Source organism: Podarcis bocagei (assembly GCF_964188305.1).
Source record: "Podarcis bocagei genome assembly, chromosome: 10".
NCBI lineage: Eukaryota > Metazoa > Chordata > Lepidosauria > Squamata > Lacertidae > Podarcis > Podarcis bocagei.
Genome location: NC_138135.1, coordinates 70,337,508 through 70,355,824, shown reverse-complemented (window position 1 = coordinate 70,355,824; position 18,317 = coordinate 70,337,508). Strand labels below are relative to the sequence as shown.

At 44.5% G+C, this 18,317-nt stretch overlaps 1 protein-coding gene across 3 annotated transcripts in view; it reads right to left on the bottom strand.

Moving 5' to 3' along the window:
• The window catches only part of LAMB4 (laminin subunit beta 4), a 64,563-nt gene that overhangs the window by 14,101 nt on the left and 32,145 nt on the right, over positions 1-18,317 (bottom strand). For all 3 annotated transcript variants that reach the window (XM_081211388.1, XM_081211387.1, XM_081211389.1), the window contains 12 exons: positions 17,368-17,499; positions 15,735-15,920; positions 15,092-15,213; positions 13,628-13,748; positions 13,050-13,227; positions 11,693-11,836; positions 11,049-11,280; positions 8,607-8,764; positions 7,611-7,835; positions 4,709-4,929; positions 2,851-2,947; positions 1,685-2,060 (listed from right to left, as the gene is read on the bottom strand). In XM_081211388.1, the coding sequence (XP_081067514.1) occupies positions 1,685-2,060; positions 2,851-2,947; positions 4,709-4,929; positions 7,611-7,835; positions 8,607-8,764; positions 11,049-11,280; positions 11,693-11,836; positions 13,050-13,227; positions 13,628-13,748; positions 15,092-15,213; positions 15,735-15,920; positions 17,368-17,499 (2,192 nt within the window). The remainder of the gene's footprint in view (positions 1-1,684; positions 2,061-2,850; positions 2,948-4,708; positions 4,930-7,610; positions 7,836-8,606; positions 8,765-11,048; positions 11,281-11,692; positions 11,837-13,049; positions 13,228-13,627; positions 13,749-15,091; positions 15,214-15,734; positions 15,921-17,367; positions 17,500-18,317) is intronic.

Sequence of the window (18,317 nt, the reverse complement as noted above, 5' to 3'; positions counted from 1 at the left end):
AAAAACAAAATTGACCCTGAAAAAAGGTCATCTGAGGTTATGTGTTATCATGCTTAGCTCATGTCAAGGCCCAGATGCATTCTGGGGAAATAAAGATGATGGCAGGTGCTGCGGCTGCTTTCATCAGAGCACTGGGCCAGCAAAGAAGTTTTTATTAATGTAAAGAAAGGCCACTTTCAGCTGCAGTGGGCCCTATGGGGCCTAGCATTTTAGCCTACCATATAAGGGACGCGGGTGGCGCTGTGGTCCACTCTGGGCGGCTTCCAACAAAGACCAAAAATACACTAAAATGTCACACATTAAAAACTTCCCTGAAGTTTTTTTAAACCACTGGGCCTCTTGGGCTTGCTGATCAGAAGGTCTGCAGTTCGAATCCCTGCGACGGGGTGAGCTCCTGTTGCTCGGTCCCTGCTCCTGCCAACCTAGCAGTTTGAAAGCACGTCAAACTGCAAGTAGATAAATAGGTAACACTCCGGCGGGAAGGTAAACAGCGTTTCCGTGCACTGCTCTGGTTTGCCAGAAGTGGCTTAGTTAGTCATGCTGGCCACATGACCCGGAAGCTGTACGTTGGCTCCCTCAGCCAGTAAAAGCGAGATGAGCGTCGCAACCCTGGAGTCGTTCGCGACTGGACTTAACAGTTAGGGGTCCTTTACCTTTACTTTACCTTTACAGCACCCAGTAAGGTAAAGGTAAAGGGACCCCTGACTGTTAGGTCCAGTTGCAGACGACTCTGGGGTTGCGACGCTCATCTCGCTTTACAGGCCAAGGGAGTCGGCATTTGTCTGCAAACAGTCCGGGTCATGTGGCCAGCATGACTAAGCCGCTTCTGGCGCAATGGAACACCGAAACCAGAGCAGCGCACGGAAACGCCATTTACCTTCCCGCCTGAGTGGTACCTATTTATCTACTTGCACTTTTTGGCCTGCTTTTGAACTGCTAGGTTAACAGGAGCTGGGACCGAACAACGGGAGCTCACCCTGTCGCGGGGATTCGAACCGCCGACCTTCTGATTAGCAAGCCCAAGAGGCTCAGTGGTTTAGACCACAGCACCACCTGCGTCCCGTGGGTGCTGAGGCCTGGTCAAAAGAGAAACTTTGGCAGAGTTCTTCCTCTAGGTCCCTCAGTTGCTCATTCCCGTTACCCTGTACCTTGGCTTTTGAAATAAAAGAGCAACTGATGTAAAAAGACAAGCAAAGGACCCTGCTGGAGATTTTGTTATTGTTCATGCTACAGGAGGGTGAATTAAGAAGCCCCTTTTATGCCTTAGCATGGTTGAAAGCAGCTGAACTGAGTACAGTGGTACCTCAGGTTACATACGCTTCAGGTTACAGACTCCTCTAACCCAGAAATAGTGCTTCAGGTTAAGAACTTTGCTTCAGGATGAGAACAGAAATCGTGCTCCGGTGGCGAGGCGGCAGCAGGAAGCCCCATTAGCTAAAGTGGTGCTTCAGGTTAAGAACAGTTTCAGGTTAAGTACGGACCTCCGGAACGAATTAAGTACTTAACCTGAGGTACCATTGTTTTTTTGGAGGAGGAACAAGATGTGCAACATTTTAGGGAGCTGAATTTGGACCCCAAGCTTTCAGTAGCTTCTCCCCAGCCTGAGACCTGAGATTATGCTTAAATAAATATCTGTTAAATGATGAACAAATGAGCAACTCCTGTCTAAGGAAACGCATCTCACCGAATGTAGTCATGCTCCTTCTTCATGCTCAACAGCACCTCTGGCAAGAGGGTGGGGCTTTTTACGATTCTTTCTATTTCAGAAATTGTATCTTCATGGCCTTTGAGGTCTACATCACAGCCAGGCATTGTCTGTCTCTTATCTCCCAGCGTTGCGGCAAACCTCATTAATATTTGGATTTTCTGAGACAGGGAAGTAATGGCGTTATCCCACTGATCAAAACAAACGTGGCAGCGGCGGCAGGAAGGAAATTCCTGGATGTAGCCCCGAGCACATTGGTCACAGAATCTTCCAGTGACCCCAACACGGCAGTTGCAGGCTCCAGTGTCTTTATCACACCCGGGTGTCAGAGTGCCGTCCGTGCTACACTTACACGCTGGCGGGGGGTGGGGGTGGGTGGGTGAAAGCACAATATTATAACTGCTGATAATTGACGAATGAAGTTATTACAATTATAATTACAGTACATTTATATGCCACTTAATTTCCAAGATGGTTTCTAAGCAGTTTGCACATGCAGCACAGATTGCAAAAAAATATACAGTCATATCTTGGATGATTTTCATGGACAGTCCCTTCTGGAGTGCATTATAGTACCCCGGCCTGAAGATTCCCTGAGACCATTCCCTATGTGAAAGCAAGACTGGAAGGAATTGAGATACAGTGGTACCTCGGGTTACATACGCTTCAGGTTACAGACGCTAACCCAGAAATAGTACCTCGGGTTAAGAACTTTGCTTCAGGATGAGAACACAAATCATGTGGCGGTGGCGCAGCAGCAGGAGGTCCCATTAGCTAAAGTGGTGCTTCAGGTTAAGAACAGTTTCAGGTTAAGAACGGACCTCCAGAATGAATTAAGTACGTAACCAGAGGTACCACTGTAAACAATTTCATCTGCAGCTTGCATTACAATCCACTCATTCGCTTGCCCCCAAAAAGAGTTGCTAGACATTAATAATAATGATAATTTATATCTCGCACTTCCTCCGAAAGGAGCCCAAGGAGGCAAATATCAAAACAACTAAATAATACAATTAAAAGTAAAAGAAAGACATCTATAAACATCTAAAACAATGCAATGACTGTTCAAATCTGAGGGGTACAAATATTCTGTTTTCAATTAAAAGAATGTTAGGATTTCTGCTACATACTACTACAGTACTTACAGAAACAATGGATTTGAGAATCACCAAAATAATTTTCATCGCATGTGTTGCAACGTCTTCCAGTATAGCCCACTTTACACGGACATTGACCTGTGAGCTGCAAAAAGAGTCTACAGTGAGAAACGGGCTTAATGGACTCCCTGCCTTCTTTGCAATTCCCCCCCCCCCATGCTACTTAAACTGCCAACTCATATGTATGTGAGCACTTCTTTTCAGGGGGGTTTTCTGATCTCTAGCTCTGAAAAAACCCTAAAAACTTGCTCTTATTTTTGCATTTCTATCAACAAAGCAAGAATAGTTTCTTTTCAGAATGTGTGTTTTCAGATTACTGTCTTAAAGGGCAGGTTTTTAAAATTTTTTAAAAATATTTTCTTTGTTTACAAAAGTACCGTATTTTTCGCCCTATAGGACGCACTTTTCCCCCTCCAAAAATGAAGGGGAAATGTGTGTGCGTCCTATGGGGTGCAGGCTTTCGCTGAAGCCTGGAGAGCGAGGGGGTCGGTGCGCACCGACCCCTCTAACTCACCAGGCTTCAGGAAGCTATCCGCTAGCCGTGGGAGATGCAGCTCTCCCACAGCTAGCGGAGAGCTTGCCGGCACCCAGAAGTTTGGGGCGTGCTGAGCTCAGCATGCCCCAAGCTTCGGGCTTCGCGCAGCTCTCCGCTAGCCATGGGAGAGCCGCGCGACTTCGCGCAGCTCTCCCACGGCTTGCGGATAGCAGCCTGTTCTGGGGGCTGGGGTCGGGGGAAGCTCGGGCTTCCCCCGCCCCAGCCCCACACCTGGGGGGGATAATATCCCCCCCTTTATTTCCCCCCAAAAAACTAGGTGCATCCTATGGGCCGGTGCGTCCTATGGGGCGAAAAATACGGTATGTGCATTGTCTCTTTTCTCAGGTTGATTGATTGATTGATTGATTGATTGATATTTATTACGGCCATTGGCCCGTCACACGACAGTTTCCCACCAACATATATATACTTAAACCTCCAACAGCCAAAAACTTACAAAAAACAGACAAGAACCAAAGCAAAATAAGCAAAAGACCAACACCATACATTACAATAAATTTGCAACATAAACATCGCCCTCTGCTCATAAATTAATAAAAGACATCAGTGGTGATATCACCTAGTTACATCCTAAAACATAGATCATGGTTTAAAAGGGTTATCCGAGCTGCACAGGAGTCCGTTTTTCTTCTTTAGGGATAGGACGCTGATCAAAAATCTGGCAACCGTGAGTGATCTTAGGGGGTCTTCATCATTTAATAGATATCTCAGTTTGGCTTCATTCGAATCATCGGCGATTCCCTTTAGATATAGATCAAGAAACTTGTTTCTCAGGTTGCAAAGTCTTTTCTATATATCAGTTACATATGATGTGAGACATTAGTGTTGCCTACCTGAGACACCCCTGCTCCGCTCCTACTTGCACGCAAGTAGCAGTTGGGAGGCTGCTCCGATAGGCAGCATGAAGCCTCCCTTCACAGCTTAGTTGCCGGGGTCAGGGAAGGTGGAGGCAGCCTGGAAGCTCCATCTTAAGAGCCCCTGCACCACCATCACATGGGGACTTCCCAGCAGCTCCTGAAGTCAGCCAGAGCCAACTGTTCTGGGCTGCTGAGACTGCCGCTGCTGCATTTCCCGGGGACATTAGATGAAATCCGGGGACATTCTGGGGTTGGAATTTGTCCGGGGATTTATTCGCAAATCCAGGGACTGTCCCTGGGAAACGGGGACGTCTGGTAACCCTATCCTGGCCCACTGTTTGAGAAACAGTGGGTAAGAGGAAATCTTTAAGACAGGCATTAAAATTTAGTGACATTATAATTTATAAATGAAAAATCAGCTCAATAGCCTTGCCTGATCACATAAGTTGTTCTGGGAATGTCTTGGATTGCAGTCACAGACGCGACATCCGTTTCCTTGGATCATATTCCAGTAGCCAGCAGCACACTGATCACACTTGGCGCCTATCACATGAGGCAAGCAAGGGCATATTCCCGTCATCTGATCACACATGCAAAAGCCGTTTCCAGGTGGGCATTTCACTGGGTCCACACCCAAAGGGTTGCAGTCACATTCTGTAAAGAGAACAGTTAGTTATGGGGGAAAATCCCTTTTAAAAAAAAAAGGCAATGTTCTACCAGGAATTTAAGTTACCTTACATTGTAAACATCAATTTATCTGTAATAATAATAATGATAATAATAATTTTATTTATACCCCGCTCTCCCCAGCCAAGACCGGGCTCAGGGCGGCTAACAATCAATAATAAAAACAAGTTGATTAAAATACAACTTAAAAATCAACATTAAAATACAACATTAAAACATTAAAATGCAGCCTCTTCACAGGAGGAGGAAGGAAAAAAGAAAGAGAGGGAGGGAATCAAATTGGCTCCAAGCCAAAGGCCAGGCATTACAACTCTGTCTTACAGGCCCTGCGGAAAGAAATCAGATCCTGCAGGGCCCTGGTCTCATGAGACAGAGCATTCCACCAGGCCGGAGCCAGTGCTGAAAAGGCCCTGGCTCTGGTTGAGGCTAATCTAACTTCCTTAGGGCCCGGGACCTCTAGGGTGTTGCTATATATGGACCTTAAGGTCCTCCATGGGGCATACCGGAAGAGGCGGTCCTGTGGGCACGAGGGTCCTAGGCCGTGAACTCTGTTCTCAGCTTGTTTTCTTCCTGTCTGTCTAGTAGTTCTTTGTTCTTTACTTCCATCAGGAACATGTTCCCCTCTGCTTTCATCCCTTTCTAGTGGAGTTCCTTGGGGTTCAGTTTTTGGTTCCTTTGCTGTTTGCTCTTCACGCCCCAAAATAGCACTCCTGCATCTTCTGTCATTGACCAAAACCCCTTCCCCTCTGCTCAGTCTTGAATCTACATCTGCACCTCAAACATTTACCCTTGGTTTTCTCATTACCACCTCAGCTGCAATATGTGTGTTATGTACTGAGTTGAATAGGATCCAAAATGCAGCAGTCTGATTGGTCCTAGAACAATAGGATTCAGAATGCAGCAGTATGATTGGGCTGCAGGAGCCACCCAATCCAGCTCCAGCTGGAAGTGAATCCACAACCTGATTGGCCTACAGGAGAATCCCGGAATTAGCCAATCACGTGCAGCCCATTGTGTAAATAATGTATATAAAGCAGATACTTTGGGGGAACTTCGATTCCTCCTCACCACTATGAGCTGAATAAAGAGCAGGAAATCCACTCTCAACTCCGAGTATATTTCAGTGTCCAAGACTGAAATTCTCTGAAACTTTCTTTCCCAGGGTTCCCTCTGTGTCCTTTGTTGTCATCACTATCCAGTCTGCCAACTAGGCATGAACCAGGTCAACAGGCTTCATCTCGGAGTCTTCCTGTCCTGCATTTCTTATATATCTGTCACTTTCGTTGTAATAGTGCTCCCTCCATAACAGAAAAATTTGTTCCCGTGGCGCTGTGGGTCAGTGCATCTGGCTATTAACCATGATGTTGGTTGCTTGAGCCCACCCAGGGATGGCTATAGTAAGAATTCGTGTATTGCCGGGGTGGACGTGGACTAGATGACCCTTGGGGTCCCTTCCAACTCTACAATTCTGTGAACTATATTAGAAACTGGCATGAAAATGCCTATCCTGCAATGTCACTTCAGAGTAGGTTAGGGATGGTGTCTTAAGCTCACAGGTGCATGTGTAAACCAGGTACCGTATTTTTTGCTCCATAAGATGCACCTGACCATAAGACAAACCTAGTTTTTAGAGGAGGAAAACAAGAAAAAAAATATTCTGAACGAAACTGTGGATGTATGATTTTTGTGGTTCATGCTGTGGCCATAGGCATGTGATTTGACGGTGAGTTTGGGGTAGCCCAATGCAAAAATCCTGAGGATCCATGTGGATCCATGCTTTGTAACCACGTTTTTGCGCCATTGTGGCCACACGCAACAGTGGATGCGTGATTTTTTCTGGTGCAGGTTGTAGCCATGGATATGCTATGTGATCTGATGGTGAATTTGGGGTGACCCAATGTAAAAATCCTGAGGATCCATGGGCTTTTACCTCCCCCCCCGGCAGCCTCCTTTATCGCTAGCATCCCTTATCTCCCTCCCAATCGCTTAACGATCAGCTGCTTCTTTTCAACACTCCTTTCCCTCTTGTTTGCCTTAGTGTCTTTTCCTTAGCTGGAACAGTTTTTTGCTCCTCCTTTTTTCTAATTTCTCTTCTCATTTAGTCCTGTCTCCTCTCCTTGCAAGTTTGCTGTCTTTACCTTCCCCTCCCAAGCAGCCTCCTTTATTTCTAGTGTCCCTTATCTCCCTCCCGATCACTTGCCGATCAGCGGCTTTGTTTCAGCACCCACTTCCCTCTTTCAAAAAAAACTGAAAAAGCATGATCTGCTTTTCGCCCCTGGGCAATTCAGCTCCAGGGACCACGCATGCGCTCCATAAGATTTTTTAGGAAGAAAAACTGCGTCTTATGGAGCGAAAATTACGGTATTTTCAAAACTGAATTCTCTGTACATGCCTTTTGACTCTCCCTATCAGCATTGGTCCTAGAACACCTTTAGCCAACTGTGTAACCTTCTTTCATCTTGCCATCAATTGCTCTACTCCCAAACATTCCACCTTATGCAATAATATTGTAGCCAGAATAGATCATGCTACTAAGGAGAATCCATGATGATTTCATTAATGTGCATTATTTATTGTAGCCACACCTATTTTGTTTTCCTTTATGTGCTCAGTCCTTGATTTGTAATCTATAAAAGTTGTTTGCTTACTTCTACAGTTTTGAAGGAGTGCTGATCCAAAGTAACCTGGTTTACAGAACTCGCAGCTTGGTCCATGGGTGTTGTGCAAGCATTTCAAACACTCCCCAGTATCCTTGTTGCAGGAGTCTGAATCTGCCACATCAATGTTATTATTACAGGAGCATGGAAGACATTGGCTGGCTACTGCATTTGGATTCCTGTAGAACCCACCGGGGCATTCATCACACCGATCACCTAACAAACCAAAATTCACACACAATTTCTGGTGACAGTCAGACATGGCTCACCTTTCCAGAAATAACATTACACCAGCAGATTCCATAATATAAATATAAAGAACCCTAACTGTTAAGAGTTAAACAGATAAATAAATAAATATAGGTTAGTTCTATCCAGACATATAGAAGTTACATGTGTTTTATTGTTTAGTTACTATTGATTTCAATCATCTTTTGAATTTTTAAAAAAACAATATTTTGTTTTATATTGTTGTAAATTGCTCAGAGGGTTTTTTTAAACAATCGAGTGGTATATTAAATTTTGTTAAAATAAAACAAACCCACAAAGACACACAAATAATAAATATTTGGAAATACTTGTTCTAGTGTTTCCTCAAACTTTTAAAAATGGGTTCTCCACTACCATACATGGAAGGAACTTAACGGTGCATTCCTATGCTGAACTCAGAAGTGAGTTCAACAAGAGTTGTATAGGACTGCAGTCTTAAATGTCACTGCCCCCAAACCTAGAAACTTCACTGAATATTGCATCTGTTTAGTTCCTCCATCAGTACTTGGGAACCTTTAGCCTGTGGTCCACCAGGCCTCCCAATTCGGCCTGTATTTGGGGAGTTTGGGCCAAACCATGTCCTCCTACCCTATATCCCACAACGCAAAAGGGGGATACAGACTAATAGACAAAGTTAGAATGGATTGTGATTTTCCTCCGTCTCTGACAACATAAAACAGAAATTGTGAAACTCATAGAAGATGTCATGGTTCCTACCTGAATAGCCCACAAGACAGTTGCAGACTAATAGCAAAGTCCAAGGATCTTGGTAACAGGAATGGGCAAAGTACCTACTGCTTGTTGGAGCGTCTGGGCACATGCATGGACGACACGGCTCTCCTTTGAGAGGGTTTCCATAATAACCATCTACACATCTGCCAAAAAGAACAGTGAATATGGAGAATAAGGCTATTGAAGGCTCCTTGCCATCATGGCTATAATCTTCTTCCAAGGCTTGAGGCAGCGATGCTTCTGAATACTAGTTGCTGGAAACCACAGGATGGGAGACTTCCCTTGCGCTCAAATCCTGCTTACGGATTTCCCATTGGCATCTGGTTGGCCACGGTGAAAACAGGAATGCTGGACTACATGGCCCATTGGCTGGGTCCAGCACGCCCTTCTTACCTTCTTATGAACCTATTTCAAAATGGCATCAGAAGAAGGCAAGAACATAAGAAGAGAGAGCTCTTTTGGATTTTGCCGACAGGCAAACCTACTAGCCCAGTATTCTTTTCTCAGAGTGGCCAACCGTCTGGTAAGATTGCAACCAGCCCTCTCTTGCTATGATTCATACGGCCTCTGAACCTGAAGGTAGCACGCAGGGTTTCTATTGTGGTTTGAGGACCCGATCCCCGCGTAGTGGAATGAAAACACACGGACACGTGATATAAGGTTAATGGGCAAGAAAAGGCCACAACTTTATTGATTACAGCAAGTGAAAAGGTATTGGCTTAGGCATTGGATCGCGTCAGTTGACTCCACCCACTCGGAGAAGGGTGAGTCTAAAAGGGGGGTTTATTCACCAGTAGGTGGAGCCTGTTGATGCTAATCCAACTATAAGCTCTCCCCTGATGTCACCGAGGGTCGTGCCATGGCCCCCCGCCACACAGGCATCGGACAGACTACACGACCGCTGGGTTCCTTTAACGGAATACCCCAAAATTGAAGGTGTAGGCGATGGCCACACCTAGCCCTTCCACACACCACAAACACATGATTCCAATGCCTAACCTACCCACCAATACCACGAAAGCTGTGACGATTGCTACGAGGTAGGCGAAAAAACCACAAAGCCTAATGCCAAATGGAAAAATTCCTACCAGGCCCCCTGGACAACCAGGGCGACCAACCTAAGGTCCATAGCAAGGCCAAGAGAAAACTGAAACCCTGAGCTCTAAGGGAGTGGAGGGTGGGTGACTCGCGACGGGACGGCGAAAAGTGAGGCCGCGTGGCTGGTGCAGCAGCAAGTTAAGCCGCCGTCCACGCCCCTTCCAAGGCACCTGGTTGGGCGCTTGCCCATGGGCGTGGTGCGCCAGCCAGGTGAGTGGGTGGCAGGGGGCTAACGCCCCCTGCTTGAGGCGGAGATCAGCTCCCGCCCACAACCCTCCCCTCTTTGCAGGAGGAGAGTCTTTCCATAAAAACCCCCAGCAACAGTTCACCTTTCCTCGTTTTGTGGCTGTGGCATCACTGACGTAACTGATGGAGTGGACCCACTGCCTATGTGTGAGCATGTGGCTCAGCTACGCCCCTATCTGGGCAGGGATAGTCTAACTCCTGTTGTCTATGCTCTGGGAACCTCAAGGTTAGATTACTGCAATGTGTTATACGTAGGGCTGCCTCTGAAGATGGTTCAGAAACTTCAGCTGCTGCAGAATTCAGCGGCCAGGTTGCTCACTGGAGCAAGACGGTTTCAGCATATTACATCGATCCTGGTCCAACTGCACTGGCTACCAATTAGTTTCTGGGCCCAATTCAAAGTGCTGGTTTTGAACTATAAAGCCTTAAATGGCTCAGGACAGCAATACCCCAAGAACCGCCTCTTTCCATATGAACCCACCCGGAGCCTGAGATCATCTTCTGAGGCCCTTCTTTGTGTGTCTCCTCCTCGAGAGGTCCGGAGGGTGGCAACACGAGAACAGGGCCTTCTCTGCAGTGGCTCCCCGTCTGTGGAATGCTCTCCCCAGGGAATTTCGCCTGGCGCCTTCATTAGACACCTTTAGGCACCAGGCAAAAACGTTCCTTTTTAACCAGGCCTTTGGTTGATCTGATTGAAATCCTATGCCCTTTTAAAACGTGGCTCTTTTGAAGTTGTTATTAGGTTGCTGTTTTGATTTTGATTATACATATTGTGGTTTTATATGTTGATCTTGTTCTGTGAAATGCCCTGAGACCTCTGGGTATAGGGCGGCACATAAATTCAATAAATAAATAAAAATGTGTGTGTGCATTTACACATAAAAAATAAATGTGTGCATGCACAACAGCAGCACAAAAGCCATTGTGGGGAATGTGAAGTTGGTCTGTACCCCTATGGCCATCAAGTCCACCCATAAAAATTATTTGCCCCCCAACCAAAACCCCCATCTCTGCTATTTTCTATCCTTGCCACTTAAAGATGTGCATTAAATTTGCATCTTCTCAGTGTCCACCCACCCATACCTTTCACAGTTGGCTCCTGCTGTAAACCCTCTGCAGTCCAAACATGCTCCAGTTTGTGTGTCACACAGTTCCGCAAAGCCATTGCAAGGGCAAGGCCGACAATGGGGAAATCCAAAATACCCAGCCAGGCATTGACTGCACCGTCGGCCATCTGTTTCTGGCCGGCATAAACATTGCCCTGTCACCTGGTCACACAGAGCACTCACGGATCCTTGAGGATGGCAGTCACATGCTTGATGGAAAAGAAGCAGAGATGACAGTTACATGACAAATTGTTGCGTTATCTTAATATAAAGCCCTTAATGTGACACGACCACGATCTCTGTATAGATAGAAGTCTCTTGCTCTTTGTTAACCATATGATCAACAGTCCATACCCATTCTCATAGAGGGCAATGCAAGACCAATCAGCCTTATCCCCATTTTACAGATGAGGAATGTTTGATGTGAAATAATGACTTGCCTAAGACAACCCAGAGTGTTCACATTCATCAAGAGATTTCAGTTTGGGTTTCCCAGGTTCAAGGAAAACAAAAGTCTGCCCACATGTCTTAAACATTGTTTTTCTTAAATAGCTTAAAATTTAAAACACACACACACACACACACACACACAACTGAAAGCAAGTGGCAACCAGTACTTACAAAGACAACCTTGAGACCCAAAACTATGGCTTCCGGCTGAGCATTTATCACAACAGCGCCCCATGACATTCGGTTTGCATTGACATTGACCTTCAAGTTTCTCGCAGTTAGAGTTTATTGACCCTTGTGGATGGCACCTGCAGGCTTTTAACAGAAACATGCTTTCTCATACAAACAGATGATTGCAACCAAACTCTGCATTTATTAATTTAAATTATTTGCATTCTCCTCTTCTTCAGGGTAGTAAATCAAAAGGTAAAATACCGACAACGAAACCTGAATATTTTAAAAAAAAAACAAATAGCAGGAAAGCCGGAAAGCCAGCCAAGGCTGTTCTGATCTTAGATAAGGTAAAAATGTATTTAAAAACACATGCTTTGGAGTGCTTTCTTTTGGGCTTGCTTCAATTCACAAGTAGGGACAGCCAATGCCTGAGCTTTATCAGATTAGGAAGCAAAGGCAGAAGCTGATACTGTAAAGATCTTGCTTCTTTTCCATGTTGATCTCACTGTGCAAGGTGCTGGCATCTTTAGCACTGCTTCCCCTGGTGACCTTAATGGATGGGAGGGATGGAAGATGCCTCTCTTGCCTTGAAGACCAGCCTGTGACACTGCCTCCACCTCTCACTTCAGCTTTATTTACTATGAACCCTGAAATTTGGGATCCCCTCCAAACTGGTGCCAAAGTTTTGTACTCATTTTGCACTGTCCCCTCCAAACTGAGTAATGGGCAATTCAAACCGAAGTTAACCCCTAACTCCCAATATTGTCCGATTCACGCCAAACTTTTGCAATAGTTTTGTACTGCAAACCCCACATTGTGTATTTCCCACCAAACTGAGTGATTGATACTCAAACTAGCGGCCACAGGTCTCCCACCCCCAAACCAAACATTGTCTGATTCACTCCAAACTGGGGGCAAAGTTTTGCAATCGTTTTGTATCACAAACCATGCACAAACCCCCAAAAGTAAATCCCTAAGTGACCACAGGCCACAGGTATCCCTCCAAAACCCAAGATTGTCTGATTCCCTCCAAACTGGTGCCAAACCTTTGCAATTGTGTTGTACTGTTTTGTACTGCAAACCTCATGCTTTGTGAAAGGAAACAGCGAATGGTCAAAGCAAAAGCCAGTTCATTACAGAACTCTGCTATATACTACCTACCCAGCAAGAAACAGGCTGTTGAAATTTTGTACCATTTGCAAACATCTTTCAATTGCATGGAAAACAGTTTTAGTGCCTCTTAAATTTTTAAGTTTATTTTAAAAAGTCAGAACAACAAAAGTTACTTTCACTTTCGCTTCTCCTTGGAAAACATTGGCAGCATGAAAAAGCAGCCAGTGGTATAGATACTTACAAACCGCTCCATTGTGAATACGGGCAGACAGACTTGCTATTAGTTTTTCACATGCTTCTGGTAGGATATGCGGTCCAATTTCTGAAGCTATTTCAATGCAGTGATACTGCTGGTACTCTTCTAAATCAGATTTGTCACAGAAGTTTTCCACTGAACTGATTCTAGGAATAAGTCCAAGCTTCAAAATTGACAAAAGCAAAGAAGTTTTAAACAACTGCATAGAGAAGTATAGTTCAGGGCAGGGGGATCCCTTTTAACAGCTGAATTGGATTAATAATATATTTTTACACTAGAGTTGTTGTTATTGGCCTAAGCAACCTTGAATTGCTTCCTCCTTCCTTTTCCAGTCTGCCTTCCTTTAGTCACTTACACTCCCTGCTGTCTTAAAGGCACACAGCCTACAAAATCACCGATGCTCTATCCGTTTTATTGATTAATGTCTGTAATGGCGGTTGCTAGCCACCTGACAGGTAGGATATAAATAAGGGAACGGGCAGACAGATGGATGAACCAACCAACGTCCCAAGAAAATGTGATCAAACACAAAATAAAAGTTGCTACGCAGCACAGATACTTACTGAATCAACCAATATGGATGAGCGGGTCCCTGGATCAGAGGCAGAAGACTTGGAAAAATAGACATCTACAAAATATTCTGTTCCTGGTTCAAAGCATACAGCAGTAGGTAGCAGCTCCATTCTGTTTAATTGAAAAGTCAAAACAAATTAAAGAATTCTGTCATTCTTTCCCCCAAGGTTTTATGATGCTCATTTGGTGGAGCTATTCGTATGCATGAGTAACAGAACAGTAACAGAACAGAAATGACCAAGTGTTGGAAGACATAAGGGGAAAGGATGGCCTCTTCTTGGGTTTCTCCCCCAATATATCTTCTTTGAAGAAACAAACAGGTAATGACCACTCCCCACATCAAATGGGGGTGCCTTTTGCATGGTCGCGTGTAGCCCCCCTGGATCTTGAAGAATCCCAGCATCCAAATCTATAGGAAGGAACTCGACATTTGTTGTTGTTTAGTCCTTTAGTCGTGTCCGACTCTTCGTGACCCCACGGACCAGAGCATGCCAGGCACTTCTGTCTTCCACTGCCTCCCGCAGTTTATTCAAACTCATGCTGGTAGCTTCGAGAACACTATCCAACCATCTCGTCCTCTGTCATCCCCCTCTCCTTGTGCCCTCCATCTTTCCCAACATTAGGGTCTTTTCCAGGGAGTCTTCTCTTCTCATGAGGTGGCCAAAGTATTGGAGTCTCAGCTTCAGGATCTGTCCTTCCAGTGAGCACTCAGGGCTGATTTCCTTCAGAATGGAGAGGTTTGATCTTCTTGCAGTCCATGGGACTCTCAAGTCTCCTCCAGCACCATAATTCAAAAGCATCAATTCTTCGGCGATCAGCCTTCTTTATGGTCTTGCTCTCACTTCCATACATCACTACTGGGAAAACCATAGCTTTAACTATACGGACCTTTGTTGGCAAGGTAACATTAGGCATGGCCTTTTGGAATGGATGTTGGATGGCAAAGGGCCTTTTCAGGTGTAGGTAGTCTTGGCGGCGAGACCGCGATTTTGTGGACTCGGGTGGTGATTTCAGGCCTTGGGCGGAATCCTTTAGTCTATCTTCCTAAATGGGGGGGGGTATGAAGCGGTGACCCACGCCCCCCTTGCGGCAGTGATCCCAGGGTTCCTTGTTAAAGGGGTTGTTTGAGGGGAGGCATTGGCCATACACCAATAGGTAGTCATTGCTCTCCCCTGTGACGGCGGTGAAACGGGAGGCGGGCTCTCTGCTTGAACAGACGTTCTCCAGAGCCAGCCCAATCCCCACACATTTTGGATAACCCTGATGTCTCCCAGATCCCCGGCTGGGGACTGGAAAGGATAAACGCCCAATGCCTGAGCCAAGGTCTCCCTACATCTGAAACTTAATAAAGTTGTGGCCAATTTTAATCCCATACCACGTTGTCTTGAGTCAATATTCTGCTCAGGGGTTGCCTGGGGTTGGGGAGACTCCGCCTGTCCACGCAATATACAAACCTTGATGTATATGGTAGAGCAAGTGAGTGTGGTTCTTGCAGGGCTGCTGTTTTCTCACAGTGTTCGCTTCCTCTAGAACCTGAAGTCTTTACAGCAATGCTTGCTATCCAGTCTTCTAAAGTCTATGTGTTTGGGAAGAAAAAAATAAGTTGGTTTTCATACAAAGTTGAAACATGCTTGATTCTTTCCGTGCCTATAAACAAGAACATCGTGAGTTTAATTGACCAGGGAACAAGGAAATCCAACAAGAGTTGCATAAATGCTCTTGTTCCACCAGAAATTTGCACTTATAAATAGTCGGTGACAATCCCCTTCTGCAATATACATACATGGCATCCATACAAACACAGATCCTAAGATTTGGGCATTATGCAGTGTCTGCATCTACAGTTCTACGATTTTCATACGCTGAGAAATGTTCGCACCACAAAACTAATGAGGGAAAGTCATGTAGTGGTGACTATTAACACGACAAAGATAAATTTGAAGATCAGGATAATTTTTGTGGGGTTTTGTTCAATATATTCCACATACACAATTTTAATACGTATGGTCCATATTTTGACTTACTTTGAAGTCTTTGCTCTTTTTTTGAGGATTTGAATACGAGCTGAAACCGCCGTGGAAAAAGTGTAAGAATTACCTCTGGCTCATAGCGAATGATGATATTAAAATCCATCAGGAAAGGGATGTTGTTGACTGTAAATCTTAACCCTGCTCCATTCCGAACTCGTGCAAAACCCGGCCCTGACCATGTCACAGGTTTTCCAGGAACAGACTCTCTAATAACAACATCCAGAGCAGGGTTCCTGCCAAACAGAATTGAATCCTGAAAGGATAGATTTGCGTTTTAAATATCACATTTATTCAGGAAACAAAATGAATCCTGTCTTGCTAGGTGTAGAGCAACACACACCCTTAGCCAGGGTAGCCATGAACTCTTGAATTTCCCCTCTTCAAAGCCTACTCTTGAGTAGAAGGTCCCTGCCAGTCCCATAAGTCCTTTGTGAAAAGGGAAGATGAGTTAGGCCAGCTTCAAGTTCAACAGTAGTATGAATAATTGAAGTTAGGCCACTAGGGCTTTCTTACTTACAATCAGGGCGGATCTACACTCTTAGTTTATAACGTTAAAAATATGTTATTAAAACGTGACACCAGAGGGCGTTGCAGAGCAGTAAGCCACCACCATTGAGAAACTGCATTAAACGTTTTAAGCATTATTAAATATAACGTTCTAGAAGATCAATGTGGATCCAGCCACAAATAAATACCACTCATTTTTTTAAAAACCCCAGCATCTAACAGTTAAGTTAGTGCTATATAACATTCACAAATATACTCATACCTTGGAAGTCGAATGGAATCCGTTCCGGAAGTCCATTCGACTTTCAAAATGTTCGGAAACCAAGGCACGGCTTCTGATTGGCTGCAGGAAGCTCTTGCAGCCAATTGGAAGCCGCAGCAGCCCTGGCGGATGTTCGGGTTCCAAAGGATGTTTGCAAACTGGAACACTCACTTCCGGGTTTGCGGCGTTCGGGAGCCAAAACGTCCGAGTACCAAGGTGTTTGGGATACAAGGTATGACTGTACTCATTGAGTGTTACAGAAACCTGGCTACTATCTCCATCCAGGTTATCAGCAATATTCCTTATATCTCAGCAGACTAACACATAATCAGGAATATGTGTGAACTATGCAGAACATAAATAGTTTTTTAAATTTTACTTTACACCCTTGATATCTTAGTATTTCAGGCCAACATGTCAGTGCATTATGACCAGATTAATTACATTTCTTTGAGATGTCTTATGTCTTTTGGAAATGTTAACAGCATTCTGAAGCCTTTCTTGGTGAGGAGGGGGAATAATTGCATAGGATTGGGATGGATTAGAGGAATGTCCCATTCATGAAGACTGCAAAATATGAGAAAATTATGTACACAAATCAGACCAATGGTCCATCTAATCAAAAAATGTCAATCTTGACTCACAATACTAAAAGATCTACAGGCTCCTAGTCCTCCTACCAGAGATCCAGGGATTGAATGCGGAACTTTATACATACCAACCAAGCGTCAGTAAATTCTCAAATCATCTCACCAATAACCTAAGAGGTTACTCATTGTTTTGCACAAGCCATAAGCTATAGATAATGCAAAGTGACTCAAATAAGGCACATATATTACAGTTCTCCAAGGATCCTACCCCACACTTTTAAGAGATGGGTTTCCCTTCCTTGAAATCCCTTACAAACCAATTAATGGGACATTCATGTTACCTGTCCAACGGCTGCTTTTCTTATGCCTCGTTTCTTGTTTCTGTTCAATACGATCTTTCCATTTTCAATTTTGAAATCATAACCTTGTTGCCGAAAATAGACATCACACCATGGTAAAGCTGTGGGCTGAACCTTATAAACAGGTGTTTTAAGTGTCAAAATGCTGGTTTTCTTTGGTTTTTTAGTTGACACACAAACACAATCAAACAATGGACAACTAGGAAAGTAATGAATCTGCATAATTAATAGTCTAAACCATATATTATTCTCCATGTCAAGGAACTTTGTACTACTATCCTACACACAAAGAGAACTCTGCTTAACTTGGGGTGGGGATCTAAGTCCAAGAAAATCAAACTTCTAATTTTTAAACCGTAATCATGTTAATTAAGGAAGGGAATAAAAAGAGAAAAATAAGAAATGGGCACAACTATTGATTAGCTATGAAGTTTTATGACTTTAGGGCAGTGGTGCTGGGTGGATAATTGTGCTGTTTCTATTGTTAAACAATTGGGAGTAAAAGAAAAGAAATAATACTTGCCTATTTATTGCCAATCACCCAGAGATTTATCAGTAGATCCAGATCTACCTTCCGTCCACTGCCAGATTCCAGCATGCAGGTTGCTCACCAGGGCAAGACAATTTGAGCATATTGAGCAATTTGAGCATATAACGCCCAACCGCACTGGCTGCCAATTAGTTTTTATGCCCAGTTCAAAGAGCTGGTATTGACCCATAAAGCCTTAAATGGTCAGGACTGCAGTACCTTAAGGACCTCCATGTGAATTGACCCTGTGATCATTCTCTCAGGCCCTTATTCATGTGCCCCCTCAAAAGGTCTGGAGGGTGGCAACATGAGAACAGGGCCTTTTCTTCAGTGGCTCCCCATTTGTAGAACGCTTTCCTCAGGGAGGCTTGCATGGCGGCAACATCATTTATATTTAGGCATC